The following is a 20,322-nucleotide window of genomic DNA, read 5'->3' as shown; positions in this document are numbered from 1 at the left end:
CCCTGTTCCGACCTTTTTCGGGAGTTCGTTCCGCCACTGAGGAGCCGAGACCGAGAGGAGCCGGGACCGGTTGGGGTGGACTGGGCGGACAGTCGCCCAGAGATTGCAGATCGGAGGGGACGGGTAGGGACATGTGGCTCGACCATAACCTGGAGATAAGATGGGCTGTCCCATTCACTGGAAGGCAAGCACTAGGGACTTGTACTTCATGCGGGCGGCTAGATGGTTCGCTCATGTACAGAGGAGGGATGGTGAATACATTGGTAAACAGATGCTGGAATTGGAGGTCTAGAGGAAGACCAGAGAAAACTTTTGGATTTAGGATGCAGAGAACAGGGTTAGATGGAGAAGGTTGATTTCCTGAAGGGAAAAGCCCAAAGGAGAAGAAGAAGAAGAAGAAGATTCGGGCTTCTACCACTCATCAAGAGGTCCATGGTTCAAATCCCTTCAGATTACGATCATGCATGTATGGGTGGTTCTCAACCCCAAAACCTCTCGCGAAGAAGCCCACAGAACCCATCTCAGCTCATCAATCAAGCCATCTTGATCGGTTGTCGACCATCTTCTTCGTCCAATCCAGTTCTCCCAGTGTCTGCATGTGTTCCTCCCATGATCCAAAAACATGCAATAAGTTGATTGGAAACCCCAAATTCCCCAGATGAGTCAGTACTTGTATGTCTCTATATTTGGCCCTGTGATTGACTGGCCACCGGTCCATGGTGAACCCGCCCCCTGCCAAACCACAGCCGGTTCGAGCTCCAGCGCCGCCGCGACCATGAATGCAGGATAAGCGTTATGAATGATTCACTCGCAAGGCGACGCCAGCTCGGCTTATGTAACCAAGTTGATGTAAGATGTCGCGTCCGTTTGGCAAAACAGTGTGAGAACAGCAATGGGATCGGAGAATCGCGATGGTTCTGCCAGCGGTCGTTTATTCTGACGGATACCGTATTTAACTAGCATTGCTAACTCTGCATTATATAAAGTTGAATAGACAACTTGAAAAATAGATGTTTTTAAATTAAAAAAAAAAAAAAAATTGTTCCAAATCTGTAGAATTGCTCAATGTTTTGCTCAATTTCCTCCGATTCCCGATTCGGATTTTTTCAGAATGAATGAGATCACCGTTTGTATGTAAACCTGCTAGTTTCTGCTTTATGAAGAACCACAAATGCACTCAGCATAGATAGCTTTTTATTTTACCAGGAGATTGGAGACACGGTTTTATAAAACCTGATCAGATAAAGTAACGTGAAAAGCGAACCTATCGCATGCAATACTGAGACAGTTATCGAAGAGTTGTAATCCATCGAAATGAACAACATCTGCTCAAAAGTCACTATAAATAACAGGAATATACACATATAAAAACCAATTCCTTCATTTGAATGAGATAAGAACAGGAAGGATATTGCAGTTGGCGATATTATTAAAAAAAAAAAAATTAAAAAAAAAGGTACAGCTAGCTTCATTTCACAGGACAAACCAGGACGAATCACTCGGAGTTGGAATTCTCCGTATTAAGGCAAAGCATGTTGGAAAGGCTCAAAGACATTTTGTCATTTTCATCCAAGGTCGAGATCTCGGGAGCGACCAGGGCGGGTGGCGATTCCGGCTTTTCTATTTTGAAAGTACCTCCTCTCACCAAACTGCTTCCCTCTGCGCCGGCGTCGATGCCGGGAAGCTTCAGATCCAAATCCGTCTTCGCGTCGGTCGGCGAGACGTTCGTTGAGGGTTGTTTCTCCATCGCCATCCTCAATCGTTCCACGATGTCGACTTTTTCCCCTGTTTTCGCCGTTGCGTTGACGACCGGCAAACGGATACCTTTGCTGAACACGTATTCCTTTTCCTCCGAGTCGAGCCTCGCACCGAAGGTGTCAAAAGGCTCCACCATGCTGTTTTTGGGCAATCTGTGGAACCTGAATACGGGGATATCTTCAGTAACGGCGGGCTCGGTTGGCTCGGCGGCCTCCGCTTTGGCATCCCCGGACTCTTCCTCGCTGTCTGAGCTGGATTTGAATCCCCATTTGAAGGGCCATCGCAGTTTACTCTTTGGAGAGGCTTTGACTTCGGCGTCCACTCCGAGATCCAAACCAGGCACAATCACTTCGGGAACACCGACGCTCACATCGGGGGAGTTGACTTCCACATCGGGGCTGCTCATCGCCGGAGCTTTAGCTTTAGAGCCGATGCTCAACTTTGGAAATTTGAAATGTGGCAGTTTGGGCTTTTCAATTTCCGCGTCGATACTGGGAGCTTCTACCTTTGCTTCTGGGAGGTCGACGTCTCCCTTCACCTCGGGAAGACTCAAGTCTACCGAGGGAAGGGTCACGCCGGGATCTGCCGAAGGAGCGTCTAGGTTCAGATTCGGCGCCTGAATTCCAGCCTCGACGGAAGTCGCGACATCGGGGCTTGAAAGATCAAGTTTGGGGGGTTTAAAATCAGGCACCTTAAAGTCACCCAGATGGGTGTCGAACTCCGCATCTGGTGTTTTTAACTGCACATCGGGGCTGCTGATGTTTGCGTTACCGAGGCCTATATCTGCGTTCGGTGCCTCCAGTTCAGCTTTTGGTAGATCTGGGAGATCTGCATCGAGATTGGGAGCTTTCAAGCCGAACCCAGGTACCTTGAAGTCTGCTTCTGGTAGATCCAGATTTGGAGCCTTGACATCAGCTGTGGGCAAATCAATATCCAGACATGGGCCATCAATCGCCGGGGTGGACGCCTTCACGTCGGGCAAACCAATATCGGCGTTTGCGTTTACAAGGTCCATTTCTGTTTTGAGAACGGCCGGTAATTCAAGATCTCCGCCCGGGATCGACGCATCTGGAGCCTTCACGCTGACGTCAGGCAGATCGGCCTTAAGCTCTCCGATGTTTAATCCTGGCAGGCCAACATTGCCAGAAGAGTCGATGTCGAGATTTGGTGCGTTGAGGTCGACGTCCTTTCCTTTCAGGTCCAAGTCAGGGAGACTCAGGTTCACATCTGGGGCAGCAACACCAGCCTCCAACGTAGGAAGGGAAATGTTTGTGTCTGGTGCGTTTATATCCGCCGTGGGTAGATTTGAATCCAAACCCAGATTTATATCGGGACTTTTAAAGTCGGCATCGAGATCGGCACTCTTTACTTTCGGCCCGAAAAAGTCGAACTTTGGCAATTTGAATTTAGGCAATTTGAATTTTGCATCCCCGTCGGGACCCTCGATATCTACGTCGGGCCCTTTGAGGTCAGCTTTCGGCAAATCGATGTCAATGTCAGGTCCATCGAGATGCTCTTTGACGTTTAACGTCGGCAAGGAGAGATCAGGGCCTTCTAGATCCACGCCGGGCGCCTTCACATCTACTTCGGGCAAATCGAGGCTACCATCGATTTCGGGAGCTTTTATATCGGCATCCAATTCGGGACCTTTGACTTTTGGCCATTTCGGAAGCTTTAATTTTGGCAACTTCACTTTGGGGTCAGGCACTTCCACGTCTAGATCTGGACCGTTAAGCTCCAGATCCGGGACTTTGGCATCAACCTCAGGAAGGTCGATATCGATGTCCGGAGCCTCGAGTTTCGGCGCGGACAGGCTAAGATCCGGTGCGCTCAGATTCACCTCTGGGGCTTTGACGTCAACGTCTGGCACTTTCACCTCAGCATCAACTTTTGGAGTTCTCAGTGTTCCAAATTTACGTATCTTAAACCATTTAATCTTGGGGGCTTCCAGTTCACCTTTCGGTATGTTTATATCTGCATCCGGTGCACCGATCTCACCGTCGATACTCGGAGCTGCAATGTCCAAATTCGGGACCGAACCGTCGATATTTACATCGAGATCTCCGCCGTTGACCTGAAGGCCTTTGTTGGACCATTTCGGCCTTTTGAGAGTTGGCCACTTCAACTTTGAAGACGGAGCATTAACGTCGATGTCTGGAACTTTGGCATCGACATCAGGTCCCTCCAGTGACACCTGAGGAGCATCAAGGCTGAGGTCTTGGATCTTCACGTCCGCATTTAGGTCCACTTCTTCGGATTTCACCTTTGGCATCATGAACTTTGGTTTTTTGAGTGTGGGGAACCTGATCTTGCCAGGGGCGGCGTCCACGTCGAGATTCGGCGCCTTGATGTCGACGGCGGGCAAATTCGGATCCACGTCCGGTGTGTCGATTTTACCATCGATCGTAGGAGCGGCGAGGGAGAGGCTCGGCATGCTCAGGTCTTCGTCGAGGTCCACGCTGGCTTTCGGGCCATGAAATTTGGGCTTCTTCAGCCTCAGATGCGGCAGTTTAAATTTGCCCGATTGGGCATCGATTTTTGGATCGGGAACATTGACGTCTACGCCGGGGGCTTTCAACTCGGCATTCGGGAGGTTCAACTCCGCATTCGGCGCATCGAGACCGGCCTCGATCTTGGGCGCTGAGAGATCCAGATCAGGTGCGTTGAGCTCTTTCCCAATCTTGATTTTTGGCTTTTTCAATTTCTGATGAGGCCAAACGATTCTGGGAGGTGTCGCATCGATACTCGGTCGCTCCACTTCCACCTTCGGGCCTTCCAGGTCAGCTTTCGGCAAGCTAATGTCATTTTGGATGTCTAGCTCACCCTCCACTTTTGGAAGCGAAAGATCAACTGCTGGTTTATTTACATCTAAATTTAAATCGGCGTTGGAGCTTTTCCCTTTCATCCATTTGAAATGTGGCCAGTGGAATTTTCCATGCCGCGCGTTGGTCTCAAGAGATGGCGACTGAATGTCTACATTCGGACCTTTGAGATCACATTTGGGCAAGTCGACCTCCGGCGCGCTCAGACCTACGTCGATCTTTGGTTGCGAGAGGTTCAAATCGGGGGCAGACAGGTCGGCATCCATTTCGACCTCTGGTGTTTTCACCTTGGGTGTTTTGAGTTTAAGGTGCGGCCACTTTATCTTGTCAGCAGACAAGTCGAGGTCGACATCCGGGGCGTTCAAACTCACGTCCGGACCGTTCACATCTACTTTTGGCCCTTTTAAATCCAAATCCGGGCTTGCGAGGTCTAATTTTGGAGCTGACACGTGCGGGCCTTTGAGGTCTAAACCTCCGTTAACGGCCGGTAGATCCACGTCAGCTGATATGTCGGCGTTTGCCTCTGGGGTTTTAAAGTGAGGTAGACCGAATTGCGGCATTTTGAATCGCGGAGCCTTGTATTTGCCTTTAACCCCCGGCTTCTCCACATCAAGCGAAGCAGCGTTGGCGCCAAGATCTAGTGCGGGGACGCCGACGTCCAGATCACCCTTGAGATCCGGGCCGGTAACTTCCAGCGAAGGCTGTTTCAGGCCGACACCGGCGAGGTCTCCGCTGAGGGAAGGCCCATTGATTTCTCCCGGCGAGCCACCCGGTGCGTTTAACTTCAGGCCGTTCAGGGAAACATCAGCATCCAGATCCTGCTTTGGCAAATTAGCACTGAGCATCTGTTGGCATTGGATTGAAACACAAAATAGGTGAGCAACATCAGGCGACGACAGTCGGAAACTAATTTTTATTCATCGTCCGAGGATATTTCTTTGTCATTTCGCGTCAGGTTGCGTCTTTGTTTATGAAACCGAGCCGTTCGGATTCCATGACGGATTCCTGTTACGAGCCTCGGATGGACCGAAGTATCGGCGTGACACGACGTCAGAAATGTTCGCAATGTATGCCCACGTTTGGATCCCACCACTAAAACATTCGCCCACGAAGTTACGCACCCGAAACTAAAACCACCAAACGAAATTTTCCAAATTCCTGAACATCTTGTCCTTTGGTGCAGAAGTTACACTTTCATTTTGGGGTCTTTTGTAAATGTTTCTGTACACAAAGTAGGGAAAGATGGCCGTGTTTAGTTCGAAGTGTACGGTTTTACCTCCTTTAGATCCAAAGAACCAACGCCGGCACTGGCATTTATGTCCTTCTTTGTCAGCACCTTCATATCATAAGGCTCCAAGACCTTAAGAATGCTGAGAACTTCACCTTTGCTGAGGTGGTCCAGGTGTACGGTGGCTGCGATAATCTCATCCCCTGCGGCAAAACACGGGACTTATTTCTCCGCGTCTAAAAATATTTCCATCTCGTGAACGGTTCACTTCTCTTACCTTCTTGCAAGCCACTCTTTGCGACGACCACTTCGTCCGTGACTCCCGCCACGACCACGCCGCTTCCAGAGTCATCCAGGACCAGGCTTTCTGATATACTGCCTCTCTTGCCCTCCACACTCTGAAATAGTTCAATTCAATGACACCGATTTGGACAAATTGCATCAAAGATTCCCCGAAAAACACCAAAGCGGACATTTTCAGCCGTTTGGTCGGACGTTCGCGCTCACCATTGTTTCTCCGGTTGTGTTTAGAATCTCATATCACGGAATCTGTTCCAAATGCAAGAAACAGGGGAAGCACATTCGCTGTATCTAGAAGGCAGAGGAAAACATGGGTTCAGCACAAACTTCTGCGTTGCAGTGGAGACGTGGAGGTGAGGCGCAGTCGCTCTACTAATCACAATCTATTGACTGATATTGCAGAAAAACAGATGAAAAAAACTGAATTTAGATACGCGTCAAACTCAAGGCCCGCGGGCCAAATGTGGCCCGACACCTCATTTCTGCGGCCCGCGAACGTCTTGAAAAGTCCGATTGTCTTAAAATAAACAAGTCAAACGGGTGCATTGACCGTAAACCACGTTTTCTGCGATGTATGCCGATCATGTCCTGCCATTAGATCGCAGTGCCGTTTTCAACATGTGGAATTGAGAAATACCGAAATGTCCGGGGAGAGAAAAGTTTCAGGAAAGATGAATACATGTTTGCTCTTCAAGGAGAAAAAGCGTTATGTTTTTTGAGGCGGCGTCGGTCGTCAAAGAGCACAATCTGCGTCGGCATTTTGACACCAAACGCGGAGCTAAGTATGCTAAAGTTAGCCTCCCACAAAAACAAGAAATTGTCCAAGAATTAAAAGACAAACTACGACGGCAGCAGAATGTGTTCACCAAAAGCTAACCGTAAACTATTTTTTTTACATTTTGGATTTGAATGAGAAACAAATTCAGAGTTATTGAACATGAAGGAGCAGTTACATTTATTTTCCATTTCTACTGCTACCGTTCCATGTGGCAGCCATGATGCCGATGTGGCTCTCCGAGCATATTTGATAAACCTGATGCGAATAACATACATACTGTATTTTCACGACTACAAGGCGCACATAAAAGTCTCAGATTTTTTTCAAAATGTGCGGCGCGCCCAATAGTGCAGTGGCCCTGTGTGTGTTGTTGTTGTAAGGCGGACGTAGTAGAAAACACCATGAGAGCGTTAAAGAGGGAAGTGTGGGCGTGGATTGTATATAAAAGAACGTGTACGTGCAGAACATCGTTGTTTTAACAACCCTGAAAATGGCAAAGAGACACGCTTGTGAAGCTCACTTTAAACTGAAGGCCATCAGCTACGCTGAGGAACATGGAAATCCAGCAGTCGCGAGAGAATTCAAGGTTAATTAATCGACTGTTCGCAAGTGGAGGAAGCTGGAAATCGAGCTCCGACGGGTCGAGAAGACGCAGCTGAGTTTCCGCAGACGAGTCGGACCCATCCGGACCCGAGTCGGAGGAAAGACTCGAGCGGCGGATCATCGAGCAAAGACCGAGTGGGAGAAGCGTTTCGACGGTCGCCGTTCGACTAATAGCGGTAACGCTAGCGGAAGAAATGAAAACTGAACATTTCCAAGGAGGTCCATCTTGGTGCTTTCGTTTCATGAAACTGTGCCATTTTTCCATCCGGACCAGGACTACGGGAACGCGGCAACTTCCGGCGGATTATAATGAAAAGCTGTCGTAGAGGACGCCATGAGAACGTTAAAGGGGGAAGTGTGGATTGTATGTAAAACCCGCGCCTTATAATCAGGTGCGCCTTATAATCAGGTGCGCCTTATAGTAATGGCACATTTAGCACGGTGTGCCTTATGGTCGGGAAAATACGGTATATACATTTTACATTGTATTTGATTTCCATTTTTTTTTTTTTCTTATTTTGGAATCATGTGGCAAAGTTTGTTTTCATTTGAGTTTCCTCATTTCATATCAGGATTTTTGAAATGTACCACATCGAGAAATAAACTCTAAACCAACCCCGGACTTTTTTCCTGAGTAATTCAAACTTTTATTTTTACAACTTTCATATGTTTGCAAGGCAAACTGGAGAACACGAGCCAATCGAAAGCTTTGGCGAGGATTTAAACATGCGCGAGCTCTGCAAGGACGGACAGAAGGCCAACGACGCCCACGCCGGTATCACCTCACGGCTCAGGAATCCCCGGCCTCTGCCAGCTCCGCGCAGGAGAATGCGGCACGTCTCTAAAACCAGTCGGTCGGGATGCATTCTGACCGGTTGACACGTCGCGCCGATCCGCACACACTGGCCGTGTCGCGCCGCCACGCCCCGACACCTTTGCAGATCAACGCTCGCTGGTGTTCGGCGTGAAGAAAAACTTAGCTGAAGAGTAGCGACGTCGGAGCGACTCCATCCGCCGACGCGAAATTGCGCAAAACTCAGCGGGAAACGAGCACTTTTCCTGACCGCTTAAGCGAAAGAAACCCGCGGTTCGTTTCTTGTTTGCAAAGTGGAAACGCCAAGCGGGCTGGAAGAGGGTGTGTCGCTCAACATGATTGAGATGCAGGACATTTAAAAGTATAGAACCTAAATTTTACAGCGACTTTTATTTCAAATTGAAATAGGGTCAAAGAGCATGATAGGAAAAATGATTTTCTTATTTTCAACAGAACGATCCGCCCTTGCTGTGTGAGAAAGTGGATAATTTTGGCAAATTCTACGACAGCAGTGCAGCACAGACCAAAAAATGAACATTACTGCACAAAAAAATAAAGGCGACACTCAATGTAACTCCAAGTCAATCACACTTGTGTGAAATCAAACTGTCCACTGATTGATTTGGACTTGTTTTAAGGACATGACATCAATGTTGGATCAGCCTGGAGTGTGTTTTTACACTTTTATTTGGAGTGTGACTCCAAATCCAGACCTCCATGGGGTCATACATTGGATTTTCATCGATCATTTTGGTGTAATTTTGTTGTCAGCACATTCGACGATGTAAAGAACAACAAGAATATTTCATTCATTCACATCCATGTGATGTGAATGTGTTATTGTGTTATTTTTGTGTTCCCTTTATTTTTTTGAGCAGTATATTGGATATATACATATCTATAATATATGACATAGGACCAATTTTTTTAAAAAATATGGATATAAACATATCTATAGTATATGACATAGGACCAATTTTTTTTTAATATATTTAAAATGTAAAAAAATATAAATAACAACTAGAAGAATAAATAGGTAAATATATAGAAAGTGGAAAGTGGTAGTAGTAGTAGAAAAAGTGAAAAAAAAAAACATATGTAAAGGACAGAGTATATAAGATATACATATATATAGTATATAAGACCGTTTTTTGATGTATATAAAAAATGTAAAAAAAATATAAATAACATCTGGAAGAATAAATAGGTAAATATGTAGAAAGTAAAAAGTAGCTGTCGTAGAAAAAGTGAAAAAAAGGGTATGTAATAATCAGAGTATATAAGATATATTTATATATATAGTACATAATATAAGACCATTTTTTAAACTATATATATAAAATGTAAAAAAACATAAATAACAACTAGAAGAATAAATAGGTAAATATATAGAAAGTAAAAAGTGGTAGTAGTAGAAAAAGTGGAAAAAAAGGGTATGTAAAGAACACAGTATTTAAGAATATTCAATTCATCCAGATCTAGGATGAGTTATTTTAGTCTTCCCTTTATTTTTTATGTTTTTTGTCAAAAATTTGTGAACTCACCTGGCGTGCAGCGCGTCCAGAACGTCCTCCACCTTCCAGTAACTGCGTGGTTCAGAGGGAAACGTCTCCTCGCGGCGTCTCTGTCCGCAGATGGGACGGATCCGCCGGTTTAAATGCCTATAAAAGTCAGAATCAGCCAGGAGAACAGGTCGATCCGCATCGGCGCCGCCCCCCTTCGTCCCCCCTGCTCCCCTCGCCGCGCACACGCCTCGATTCGAAACTATGTCGCAGAGAGTAACACAAAAACAGCCGAAACCAGGCGAGGACACGGGCCGACACGCCTCTCGCCCGTAACAGGACTAACCAGGTGCAAGGATGGAGGCCGAAGGTGTCGAAGGCTCCTCCGACAGGAGAGTTTGTCACCTCGCTGTCGTCGCGTACGACTTCGAGAACGCCGAGTACGCGGACGGCGCTCGGATTCGACTTGCGAAAACGCAAGATAAAATTGAATTGATGAAATTTCGATTCCATCTCGTGACCTGACGTTCGACCCTGAAGCGTTCGGAGTCGGAGTCGATTTCAAGGCGGGCAAATTAATGGAAAAGAGGTTTCTCATTTTTTCATTCATGATAATAATAAGAGCGCAAAAGAAAAAAAACAAAAATACGAAACCGTAAAAGTGCACGCAGATACGATCGTCCTGTACCGAGGATGATGGATTTAACGGCAAATAAATAGATACATAAATAATGAACTAACAGATAAATAAATACATAAATATGCAAATAGATAAATAATGAACAAAAACACAGATAAATAAATAAATTAGCAAATAAATAAATCCATTAATGATGACCAAGCAAACAGAGAAATCAAGAAATTAGCAAATAAATAGATACATAAATAATGAACAAACAGATAAATAAATACATAAATATGCAAATAGATAAATAATGGACAAAAACACAGATAAATGAATAAATTAGCAAATAAATAAATCCATAAATGATTAACAAGCAAACAGATGAATCAATAAATTAGCAAATAAATAGATGCCAAAGTAATGAACAAACTGATAAATAAATACATAAATATGCAAATAGATAATGAACAAAAACACAGATAAATAAATAAATTAGCAAATCTAAAATCTAAAATTGTAAACATAAATGTCATGTGTTGCATCGGAATATCGAGATTTCTGTAGAGTTTATTGCAAAAACCGGTCAGCAAATAATAACATATAATAGCAGGTGAGAAAATAAAGTGGATTCACTCCTGCAGATTTCAATTCACCTTGTTTGTGGGAGACAGGAGAGAAATTTCTCATTTCATGCGATCGATGAATGAGAAAAACGAATGTTTGAAAAAAAAAGCTTATTTTTAATACTTTCAGAAATGTATGTCTGTATGTATTATTATGTAGCTCATTCACATGCTTTAATTAAATATCCGTCCGTTATACAGACTGCCCGCTCCCACGCTGCCACCTGCGTAAAATACCTAAATATCAAGAATAATATCTATATTCATTGTCAGATAACATGAAGAAAAAAATTAAATCAGAAAATTAGAATATTGTGATGAAGTTCTTTATCTTCTGCAATGCAATTAAAAAAAACAAAAATTACTTTTTCATGATATTCTAATATTTTGAGATAGGATTTTTGAGTTTTCTTAAGATGTAAGCCATAATCAGCAATATTGAAATAATAAAAGGCTTCCAATATTTCAGTTGTAATGAATCCAGAATGTAGGACATTTTTGTTTTTGTAATTGCATTACAGAAGATAAAGAACTTTATCACAATATTCTAATTTTCTGAGACAGTCCTGTATATCCTAAAGAGGGAGAAGTTATTATTTATAATTGTATTTATGAACACAAGAAAAGCATATATACCACTATATAATATATACATAAATGGAATATTCATATGGCTGTGTTTGTGCGTTAACCTTTTAACAACTTTTATTGCGATGATGTCATTTTTTCTATTAAATCTGTGTTTTTTTTAGCATACGTCTGCACACAGTCCTCAACTGTAGGCCGACCCCAAATAAAAAAGGACAATTATTTCATTTATCCATATATTTACGCGACATATTTGTTTTGTTTTTGCCGACGCCGCGCCGTTAAACGGTTTAGCGAAAGCCGTCCGAGCCGACGGACACGTGAGATCACGCCGTTCGCAAACATCCCATATCCGAAAGCGCCAGACGCTTAATCCGGTTACATAATCGCAACGGGACGCCATGTGTGAGAACAGAAATGGCTGTTGTCATTCAAGCGCGGGAGTCTGAAGGTTCGAGGCGGGACGAGACATCGCCGTCTCCGAGGCCGAGGACGGGTGGCGCATTGTAGCCGAAGGGCCGTGACTCGCGCCGAGGCCGCAGGAATGTCGCAAATGATGCCTCGCAGAACAACAAATGACACTTCACCATGTGTGTGTGTGTGTGTGTGTGTTTGCAAGTGTGTAAGGCTGGGTGAGTGATGGACAAAGTGTTTGTGCGTCTGTGGATCTATCTATCTGTTTCTCATGAAGATGGTTTCTAGCGTGCGACATTATGACATGTTGCCATGGATTCTCTCTCATTATTTATCTATTTGCATATTTATCTATTTATTTATCTGTTTGTTCATTACTTTTGGATCTATTTATTTCCTAATTTATTTATTTATTTGTGTGTTTCTTCATTATTTATGTATCTATTTATTTTGCTAATTTATCTGTGTTTGTTCATTATTTATCTATTTGCTTATTTATGTATTTATTTATCTGTTTGTTCATTATTTATGTATCTATTTATTTGCTAATTTATTTATTTATCTGTTTGCTTGTTCATTATTTATGTATCAATTTATTTGCTAATTTATTTATTTATCTGTGTGTTTCTTCATTATTTATGTATCTATTTATTTGCTAATTTATTTATTTATCTGTTTGCTTGTTCATTATTTATGTATCAATTTATTTGCTAATTTATTTATTTATCTGTGTGTTTCTTCATTATTTATGTATCTATTTTTTTTTTTTGCTAATTTATTTATGTATCTGTGTGTTTGTTCATTATTTATCTATTTGCATATTTATGTATTTATTTATCTGTTTGTTCATTACTTTTGGATCTATTTATTTGCTAATTTATTGATTTATCTGTTTGCTTGGTCATCATTTATGGATCTATTTATATGCTAATCTATTTATTTATCTGCTCGTCTGTTCATTATTTATGTTTTTATTTATCTGTTTGTTGGTTTGTTATTTATGTATTTATTTATTTGTTTGTTCATTATCTATGGTTGCTAATTTATTTATTTATCTGTGTGTCTGTTCATTATTTATCTATTTGCACATTTATGTATTTATTTATCTTTTTGCTTGTTCATTATTTATGTATCTATTTGTTAGCCAATTTATTCATTTATCTGTTTGTTTCTTCATTATTTATGGATCTATTTATTTGCTAATTTATTTATTTATCTGTGTGTTTGTTCATTATTTATCTATTTGCATATTTATGTATTTATTTATTTATCTATTTGCTTGTTCATTATTTACAGATCTATTTGCTTATTGATTTGTTCATTATTTTTGTATCTATTTTTTTGCTTATCGATTAATATGTTAATTATTTATGTGTCTTTTTATCTGCTAATTTATTTATCTCTTTGCTCATTATTTATGTATCTATTTATTCGATTATTGATTCACTTGTTCATTTTTTATGTAGCTATTTACTGATTAATTTGTTAGTTCATTATGTACCTATTTATTTGCCTATTGATTTATTTGTTCATCATCTATATATCTATTTATTTGTTGCTTATATTATTCTTTTTTATTTGTCCATTATTTATGTATCTATTTATTCGCTTGTTGATGTATTTGTTCATCCTTTATGTATCTATTTATTTGTTGCTTATTTATTGTTATTTGTTCATTATTTACATAGTTATTTATTTGCTTATTTAATGATTGATTATTTGTTCATGTATCTATTTATTTACTTATTTATTTGCTATAAGTACTGCTTATATCGCAGGGTTAAAGGTCACCTGTCAATCACGGGCATTTAGAAGAATCCACACAACCGTTCAGTTTTTCACTCACACTTAAGAACAATTTAGAGTCACGTTTGTATTTTTAACTTGACCTTGTCCTTGTCCTGCTCAACCGCTGAACTTCCCTCTTGTACTTTCTCAACAAACAAGCGAACAATAATGTTCAAATACAGTGTAAATAAAGGTAGCACCGCTGCGGACACAACCCAGATCTACAACTGCGAACCATTCATTCATTCATTCATTCATTCAGTCATTCATTATCTATGAACTGTGATTTATTTCCAATGTTGCACTAAATTCTGCACAACCCTGAACAATAGAAAACCCTTTTTTTTCCCTTTTTTTACCTCTTTACTTTTTTTCTACATATTTATCTATTTATTCTTCTTGTTTTTATTTATATTTTTCATATTTTTATATATATATATATATATATATATATATCTTTTATGTATTTATTCTTTTTTTTTTCATTTATTATTTATTTATTTGTTTGTTTGTTTGTTTATTTATTTAATTGATTTTTGGTCTTATATATAGATATATATCTTATACTATACACTGCTCCAAAAAATAAAGGGAACACTAAAATAACGCATCCTAAATGTGCATGAAAGAAATATTCTTATTAAATACTTTGGTATTTAATATTCATTAAAAAAAACTCTGTTCTTTACATAGTTGAGTGTGCTGACAATAAAATCCAACAAAAACTATCAAGGGGAAATCAAATGTAAGAACCCAAGGAGGTCTGGATTTGGAGTCCCACTCCAAATAAAAGTGTAAAAACACACTCCAGGCTAATCCAGCGTTGATGTAACGTCCTTAAAATGAATTACGAGACGGTTTGATTTGGAGTTACATTGAGTGTTCCCTTTTTTTTGAGCTGTATATTGTATATATTGTATATATTGTATATATTGTATATATTGTAGCTGTATATTGCAGCTGTATATATATACTGTATATATATTTTATTTCTGTCTTGTATCTGTAACCCAGAGATGCTGTGATTGTTGTATTGTTGTGTTTTATCTGGCTTTTTAAGATTGTTTTTTGTCTGTTTTTGTTTTGACTGCACCTGCTATCTCTAAATTTTGTTGCACCCTGTGTAAATCTTTGAATCCAGTGTAGAAAATAAACCCTCATTGTAACCCCTTCTGTTCACACAATGACAGAATATAAAACAAAGTAATTTTTTCCAACATACCACCTTATGTGCATTTTCTCGCTTGTATTCACCGACTTCATTTCCCTTTACTTTCTTTCTCACATTCTGCATTCCGTCAGATAATCAGCAAGTTCGCTTGAAAAAAAAAAAAAGGAGCAAAAAAGAGCAATTAATTTGTAAACAAAGATAACAAGTCAAATTGGGGTCATGCAGGGTTTTAGATTTATACTGGAATAATACAGAATAAATAAATATGTGTGACCTCGTGTCGAGACGTACAACCATTCACCCTGTCATCCAAACATCCGGCCAATTCAGGTCAGACCTTCCTTCCTGTTAGTGGCAAGCATTGCACCGTGTCACAGATGTAAACATAATTCAAATACTTTGAATATTCTCTGATCTCAGACGAGGAGCGGAGTGACTGCGTGGCGAAAAATGCACAAAAATGCGGTCCCGTCCTGCCTGACGACAGGGAGCCTTATGTCAGCGCCTTGCAAACATGGCGCCTCCACTTCAAAACTCTGCATCTTTGGCACAAGCACATAGAATAAGAAATACAAAGATGATTTAACATTGAAATCTCTAAATGCAGGGTTCTGACGGACACCTGACAGAAAGGATGAAGCTGTGGTGAAGATCAGATCACCCAGAACATGACTTGATTAAAGTCCTTCCTCTTTCAATGCAAAACCATGCCGGCGGCTCAGACCCTGAGCCACCCAGATGTGCGAATTAGCGAGTTTACACTTGTACGTCTCGCTATGAAGTGTGTGCGACAGACTGAATGGTCTTGTTGTGGAAACAGTTTATCTAACCATACCCTTATGTGGGAAAACTATGCTTATCGACAAGGCCAAACAAAAGCATGTGCTCAGCCTCGAAGGAGGAGTCCTTTCTTGATCATACGCGTCTTGCGCAACAACACTTCGACATTTCAACACTTCGACACACTCGTAGGACCCGGGAATAATAGAGAAGTACAGAAGGAGCTGCATTGTGTTTTTGTAGACCTAGAAAAAGCATATGACAGGGTGCCAAGAGAGGAACTCTGGAGTGGCAGAGAAGTATGTTGGTGCAGGACATGTATGCTCGCTGTGAGACAGTGGTGGGGTGTGCTGTAGGGGTAACAGAGATGTTAAAGGTGGAGGCGGGACTCCATCAGGGATCAGCTCTGAGCCCCTTCTTGTTTGCAGTGGTGATGGATAGGCTGACAGATGAGGTGAGACAGGAATCTCCATGGACCATGATGTTTGCAGATGACATTGTGAACTGTAGTGAGAGCAGAAAACAGGTAGAGGAAAATCTAGAGAGGTGGAGGTATGCTCTGGAAAGGAGAGGAATGAAAGTTAGTCGCAGCAAGACAGAATATATGTGTGTGAATGAGAGGAACTCGGGTGGAACGGTGAGGCTACAGGGAGTGGAGATCGAGAAGCTGGAGGATTTCAAGTATTTGGGGTCAACAGTGAAGAGCGTAGGAGAGTGTGGAAAAGAGGTGAAGAGACGGGTCCAAGCAGGTTGGAATGGGTGGAGAAAAGTGTCAGGGGTACCAAGAGATAGAAGACTATCAGCCAGATGGAAAGGAAAGGTGGAGGAGACGGTGGTGAGACCAGCGATGCCGAGACCACCAGGGATGGGAAGTAACCTTCAACCAAACTTTTTTTTTGGAGTTCGAACTGTTTTGTTGCGTGAAGAAATGTTTCGTTTCTCTGCAGTCGTTCCTTGCGACACGTTTTGCTAAAACATTTAAAGCGTTTATTGTCACATGTGTAGAAACATGTTTCCCTTTACAGTGAAATAACTACTTAAACCCCAACATTCGTGACTCGCAACAATATAAATGCAGAGCGATTTGGTACTGACAATTTGCGCAATATTGTATAAGTAATATCTTTAATTTTCTTTCTTTTTTTTTTATTTACTCTTGACGTTCACATGTTCAACGTCGAAGCTGCTCCCCCATGTGCACCCCAATTGTGACAAATAAAGTTTTTCCGATTCTGATTGCATCGGGACAAAAAAATATGTATAACATTATACGACGTATTAATTCATTTTAAATTTCAAAAGGGTCGCGTGGCTCCTGGTGTCTTCTTTACAGTGGGGAAACTGGTCCAGAAGGCTCTAAACTGGAGATAATGGGACCGACGAAGCCAACAGAACCACATCATCTGCAAAAAATGCATTATTGTTATTAATAAAAGAATAGATGCGGCTAAGCTTCGCTAGCTCACCCATTCACACCAGTCACGCCCTGTTATACTCTTGTCTTTTTTTTAATCCCTATTCACATCCTGCTTTGGGAAAAATGTATCAAGTCAGAAAAGTTATAAAAATAGACAAAAAATAAATTTGAATATAGAATCAGTATAAACATGTGCAAAAGTGTACAATAATGCCTACAGCAGCAACACCTGTGGGGGTACGAGTGAGTGAATGACAAGCTAAAAATACACATAAAAAATAAATAAGAAACTCTGGAGAGTAGAAATATATCTTAAATATATTTATAAATATCTTTAAAAAAAGAGGAAAAAAAAACAAACTCATATTTACAAATATACAGGAATAAATAAGCAAAGTGGGAATGTGAAATAGGCGATTAAAGTGAATTATTGTATGGGATTATGGCAAGACAAATGTTGCAGATAATAAATAAAATGAACGATTATTTTAGAAAGACCACATTAAACATGTCAGCAAAAAAACTCAAAGACTTCATTTTCCTCTCTGTCACAAGTTCTTAAAAAAAAAAAAGAAAAGAAAAAAAATGGCATAATTCAAAAGAAAAGGGTTTTGTCCAAACAGACCCTCTGATGGAAGTCTTTGAATGAACGAAACACGGAGACGTTTTAAAGCCGGCCAACGACCTTTATCTCTCACCTTATCATATTTCAAACGCTGAAAATGAATAATTACAGGGTGCCGTTATTTCAAAATGTTCATCCGACTCACTTGTCAATCTGGAAACCGAACACGTCGCCTCGCAGCAAAAGCATATTGAAAAAATTCTATATTTTGAGATTTTTTTTTTCCTTTTGATGCTGCAGAAGGGGGGAGAAAAGTTCTCAATTTTTTTTTTTTTGTCCGAAAAACCGATGCGCATCATTTTCTTCTGGTCCTGCAACTGAGGACGTAAAGATTCCCCGAGGGTCAGAGGTCATCCACGGCCCTTATTTAGTATTTCCATGCCGAAACCGAAGCCGGCGTCGACGTAACGGATAAGAAGTAGCAGCACCGCTAATCTTGCGGTCATTGGGCGAGAGTTGGGTTTGCCTGTTTGTTTGTTTTTTTCACAGATCTGAGCTGAAATCTTGGGAATTATTAGCAAAACCGGTGTTGAAAAGGATATAATTATTCTATCTATTATTTGTGATGGTTTCTCAGGAGGAGCTGAGGATCCACCAGGAAGGGAGGACCGGGATGGTGGCAAGGAGGCCCTGCAGAGGCGGGCGCTGTAGTTTGACACTCTGGAAGTTCCTTATAAGCTCAGCTTGACAAGACGTGATGAGCCGCAGGCGTGCACCTCACCGCAGGCGTGCACCGCAGGCGTGCACCGCAGGCGTGCACGGCACCGCAGGCGTGCACGGCACCGCAGGCGTGCACGGCATCACAGCTGCAGGGCTCAACTCAATCTAGCTTACTGAGGTGAAAGAACTGAGCCGCACAAGGACACAAAACCTCGGATCCAAACATCCTTGTTGGTGTTGTTTTGTTATTTTATTTTCTTCTCCTTTTTGCTTTTCCCTTCAGGTGTCGTCAAGAGAGTCGACCTTCTCCATCTCAACCTGTTCTCTGGATCTTACCATAAATCTTCTCTTTGGTCTTAGACCTCCTGTCTGCCAGCCCCAGTTCCAGCATTTGGCAACCAATAATGACAATAAAAATAATAATATTTAAATACTAGTACTATTATTAATAATGATAATGAAAATGAAAATAATAATAATAATAATAATAATAATAATAATAAATAATAATAATAATGTTAATGATGATGATAATAATAATAATGAAAATAATAATAATAGTAATAACAATAATAATAACAATAACAACAGCCAACTCAACAACAACAACAACAACAACAACAACAACAATAATAATAATAATTATAATAATAATAATAACAATAATAAAAAAATAATAATATTAATGTTGTTATTATTATTATACAGTCATACAAATAGTTGTAATAATAATAATAATGATGATGATTAATATTATCATCATTATTAGCATTATTTATCATTTATTTATTATTTATTATTATGATTATTAGTCATAGTTGTAGTAGTAGTAGTAGCAGAAGTGTTTCAATATTATTATTATTGTCATTTTAGTTATTAAGACATGACATTTTACCAATATTTACCAAACTTTTATAGAAAGAGATTTTAAGTGTTAGATGTTTTACCTTTTGGGTTGAAATAATGCTTTTGCTGGCAATTTTGAAAAACTTAGTGTATCTTCGTGATAATAATAGTAATAATAATGATTGTTATTGTTATTATTATGATTATTATACAGTTATGATTAGTAGTAGTTTTTCAATATTATGATCATTGTCATTATAGTTATTATTACATGGCACTTTACCAATGTTTATAAAACATTTATTGCAAAGATTAGCAAAAGATGTTATATGTTTTACCTTTTGGGTTAAAACAATGCTTTTGCTGACAACTTTAAAAAACCTCTTGTTCCTGTCAGGGAACGTTCAAAAACACAGAGCACGTAACTTGGAAATTCTGCTGATATTTAGTGGAAATGTTGTGGAACTGCCATCTATTTGGACGGGAGCGCAAAAGTACACGGCTGGAAACGCAAGGAAATAAAAATCTTCCTATGGCAGTAGAGATCCTGCTGTGTTCCTACATGTCGACGGCCTCTTTTCCATCCGTGTTTCATCCGCCGCCGTCTCTTCAGGTCTGGACCTGCAGCTCTGAGGAACACCTGCAGAACAAAACAAAGATGCGTACGTAAAAAAACGCAACCACGCACCGTTCCTTCACATTCTTAACATAACCTGCCTTCTTCTTGCAGCTTGTCGGCATTTATCTATACACACTTATATATATATATATATATATATATATATATATATATATATTATACACTGCTCCAAAAAGTAAAGGGAACACTAAAATAACATATAAAAACCCATTAAAAATAAATATGATAAACCCTTTTTTCACCTTTTTTGGATTTTCTTTCTCCATATTTTTCTATTTATTCCCTAAGTGGTTATTTATATTTTTTATCTTTATATATGTATATGTAGGTTTTTTTTGTC

General features: G+C 40.5%; 2 protein-coding genes across 2 annotated transcripts in view; both read right to left on the bottom strand.

Moving 5' to 3' along the window:
- Positions 1-1,177: 1,177 nt before the first annotated feature.
- On the bottom strand, positions 1,178-9,933 carry LOC147236114 (uncharacterized). Its single transcript, XM_086163973.1, has 5 exons — positions 9,848-9,933; positions 6,316-6,399; positions 6,086-6,206; positions 5,857-6,011; positions 1,178-5,425 (listed from the first exon to the last, which is right to left on the bottom strand). Exons 2-5 carry the CDS (start codon positions 6,316-6,318, stop codon positions 1,496-1,498), a joined length of 4,209 nt encoding a protein of 1,402 aa, XP_086020099.1. The 5' UTR covers positions 6,319-6,399; positions 9,848-9,933; the 3' UTR covers positions 1,178-1,495.
- Positions 9,934-19,927: 9,994 nt separating this feature from the next.
- exo1 (exonuclease 1) overlaps positions 19,928-20,322 on the bottom strand; it is a 13,911-nt gene continuing 13,516 nt past the window's right edge. Inside the window, exon 15 of the mRNA XM_086164062.1 lies at positions 19,928-19,982. The gene's annotated coding sequence lies outside the window, so the exon portion shown is untranslated. The remainder of the gene's footprint in view (positions 19,983-20,322) is intronic.

This window comes from Fistularia commersonii, chromosome 2, assembly GCF_037954325.1.
Source record: "Fistularia commersonii isolate RoL2024-O1a breed Wild chromosome 2, RoL_Fcom_v1.0, whole genome shotgun sequence".
NCBI lineage: Eukaryota > Metazoa > Chordata > Actinopteri > Syngnathiformes > Fistulariidae > Fistularia > Fistularia commersonii.
The sequence above is the reverse complement of the archived record's forward strand: the minus strand, read 5'-3'. Positions and strand labels throughout refer to the sequence as shown.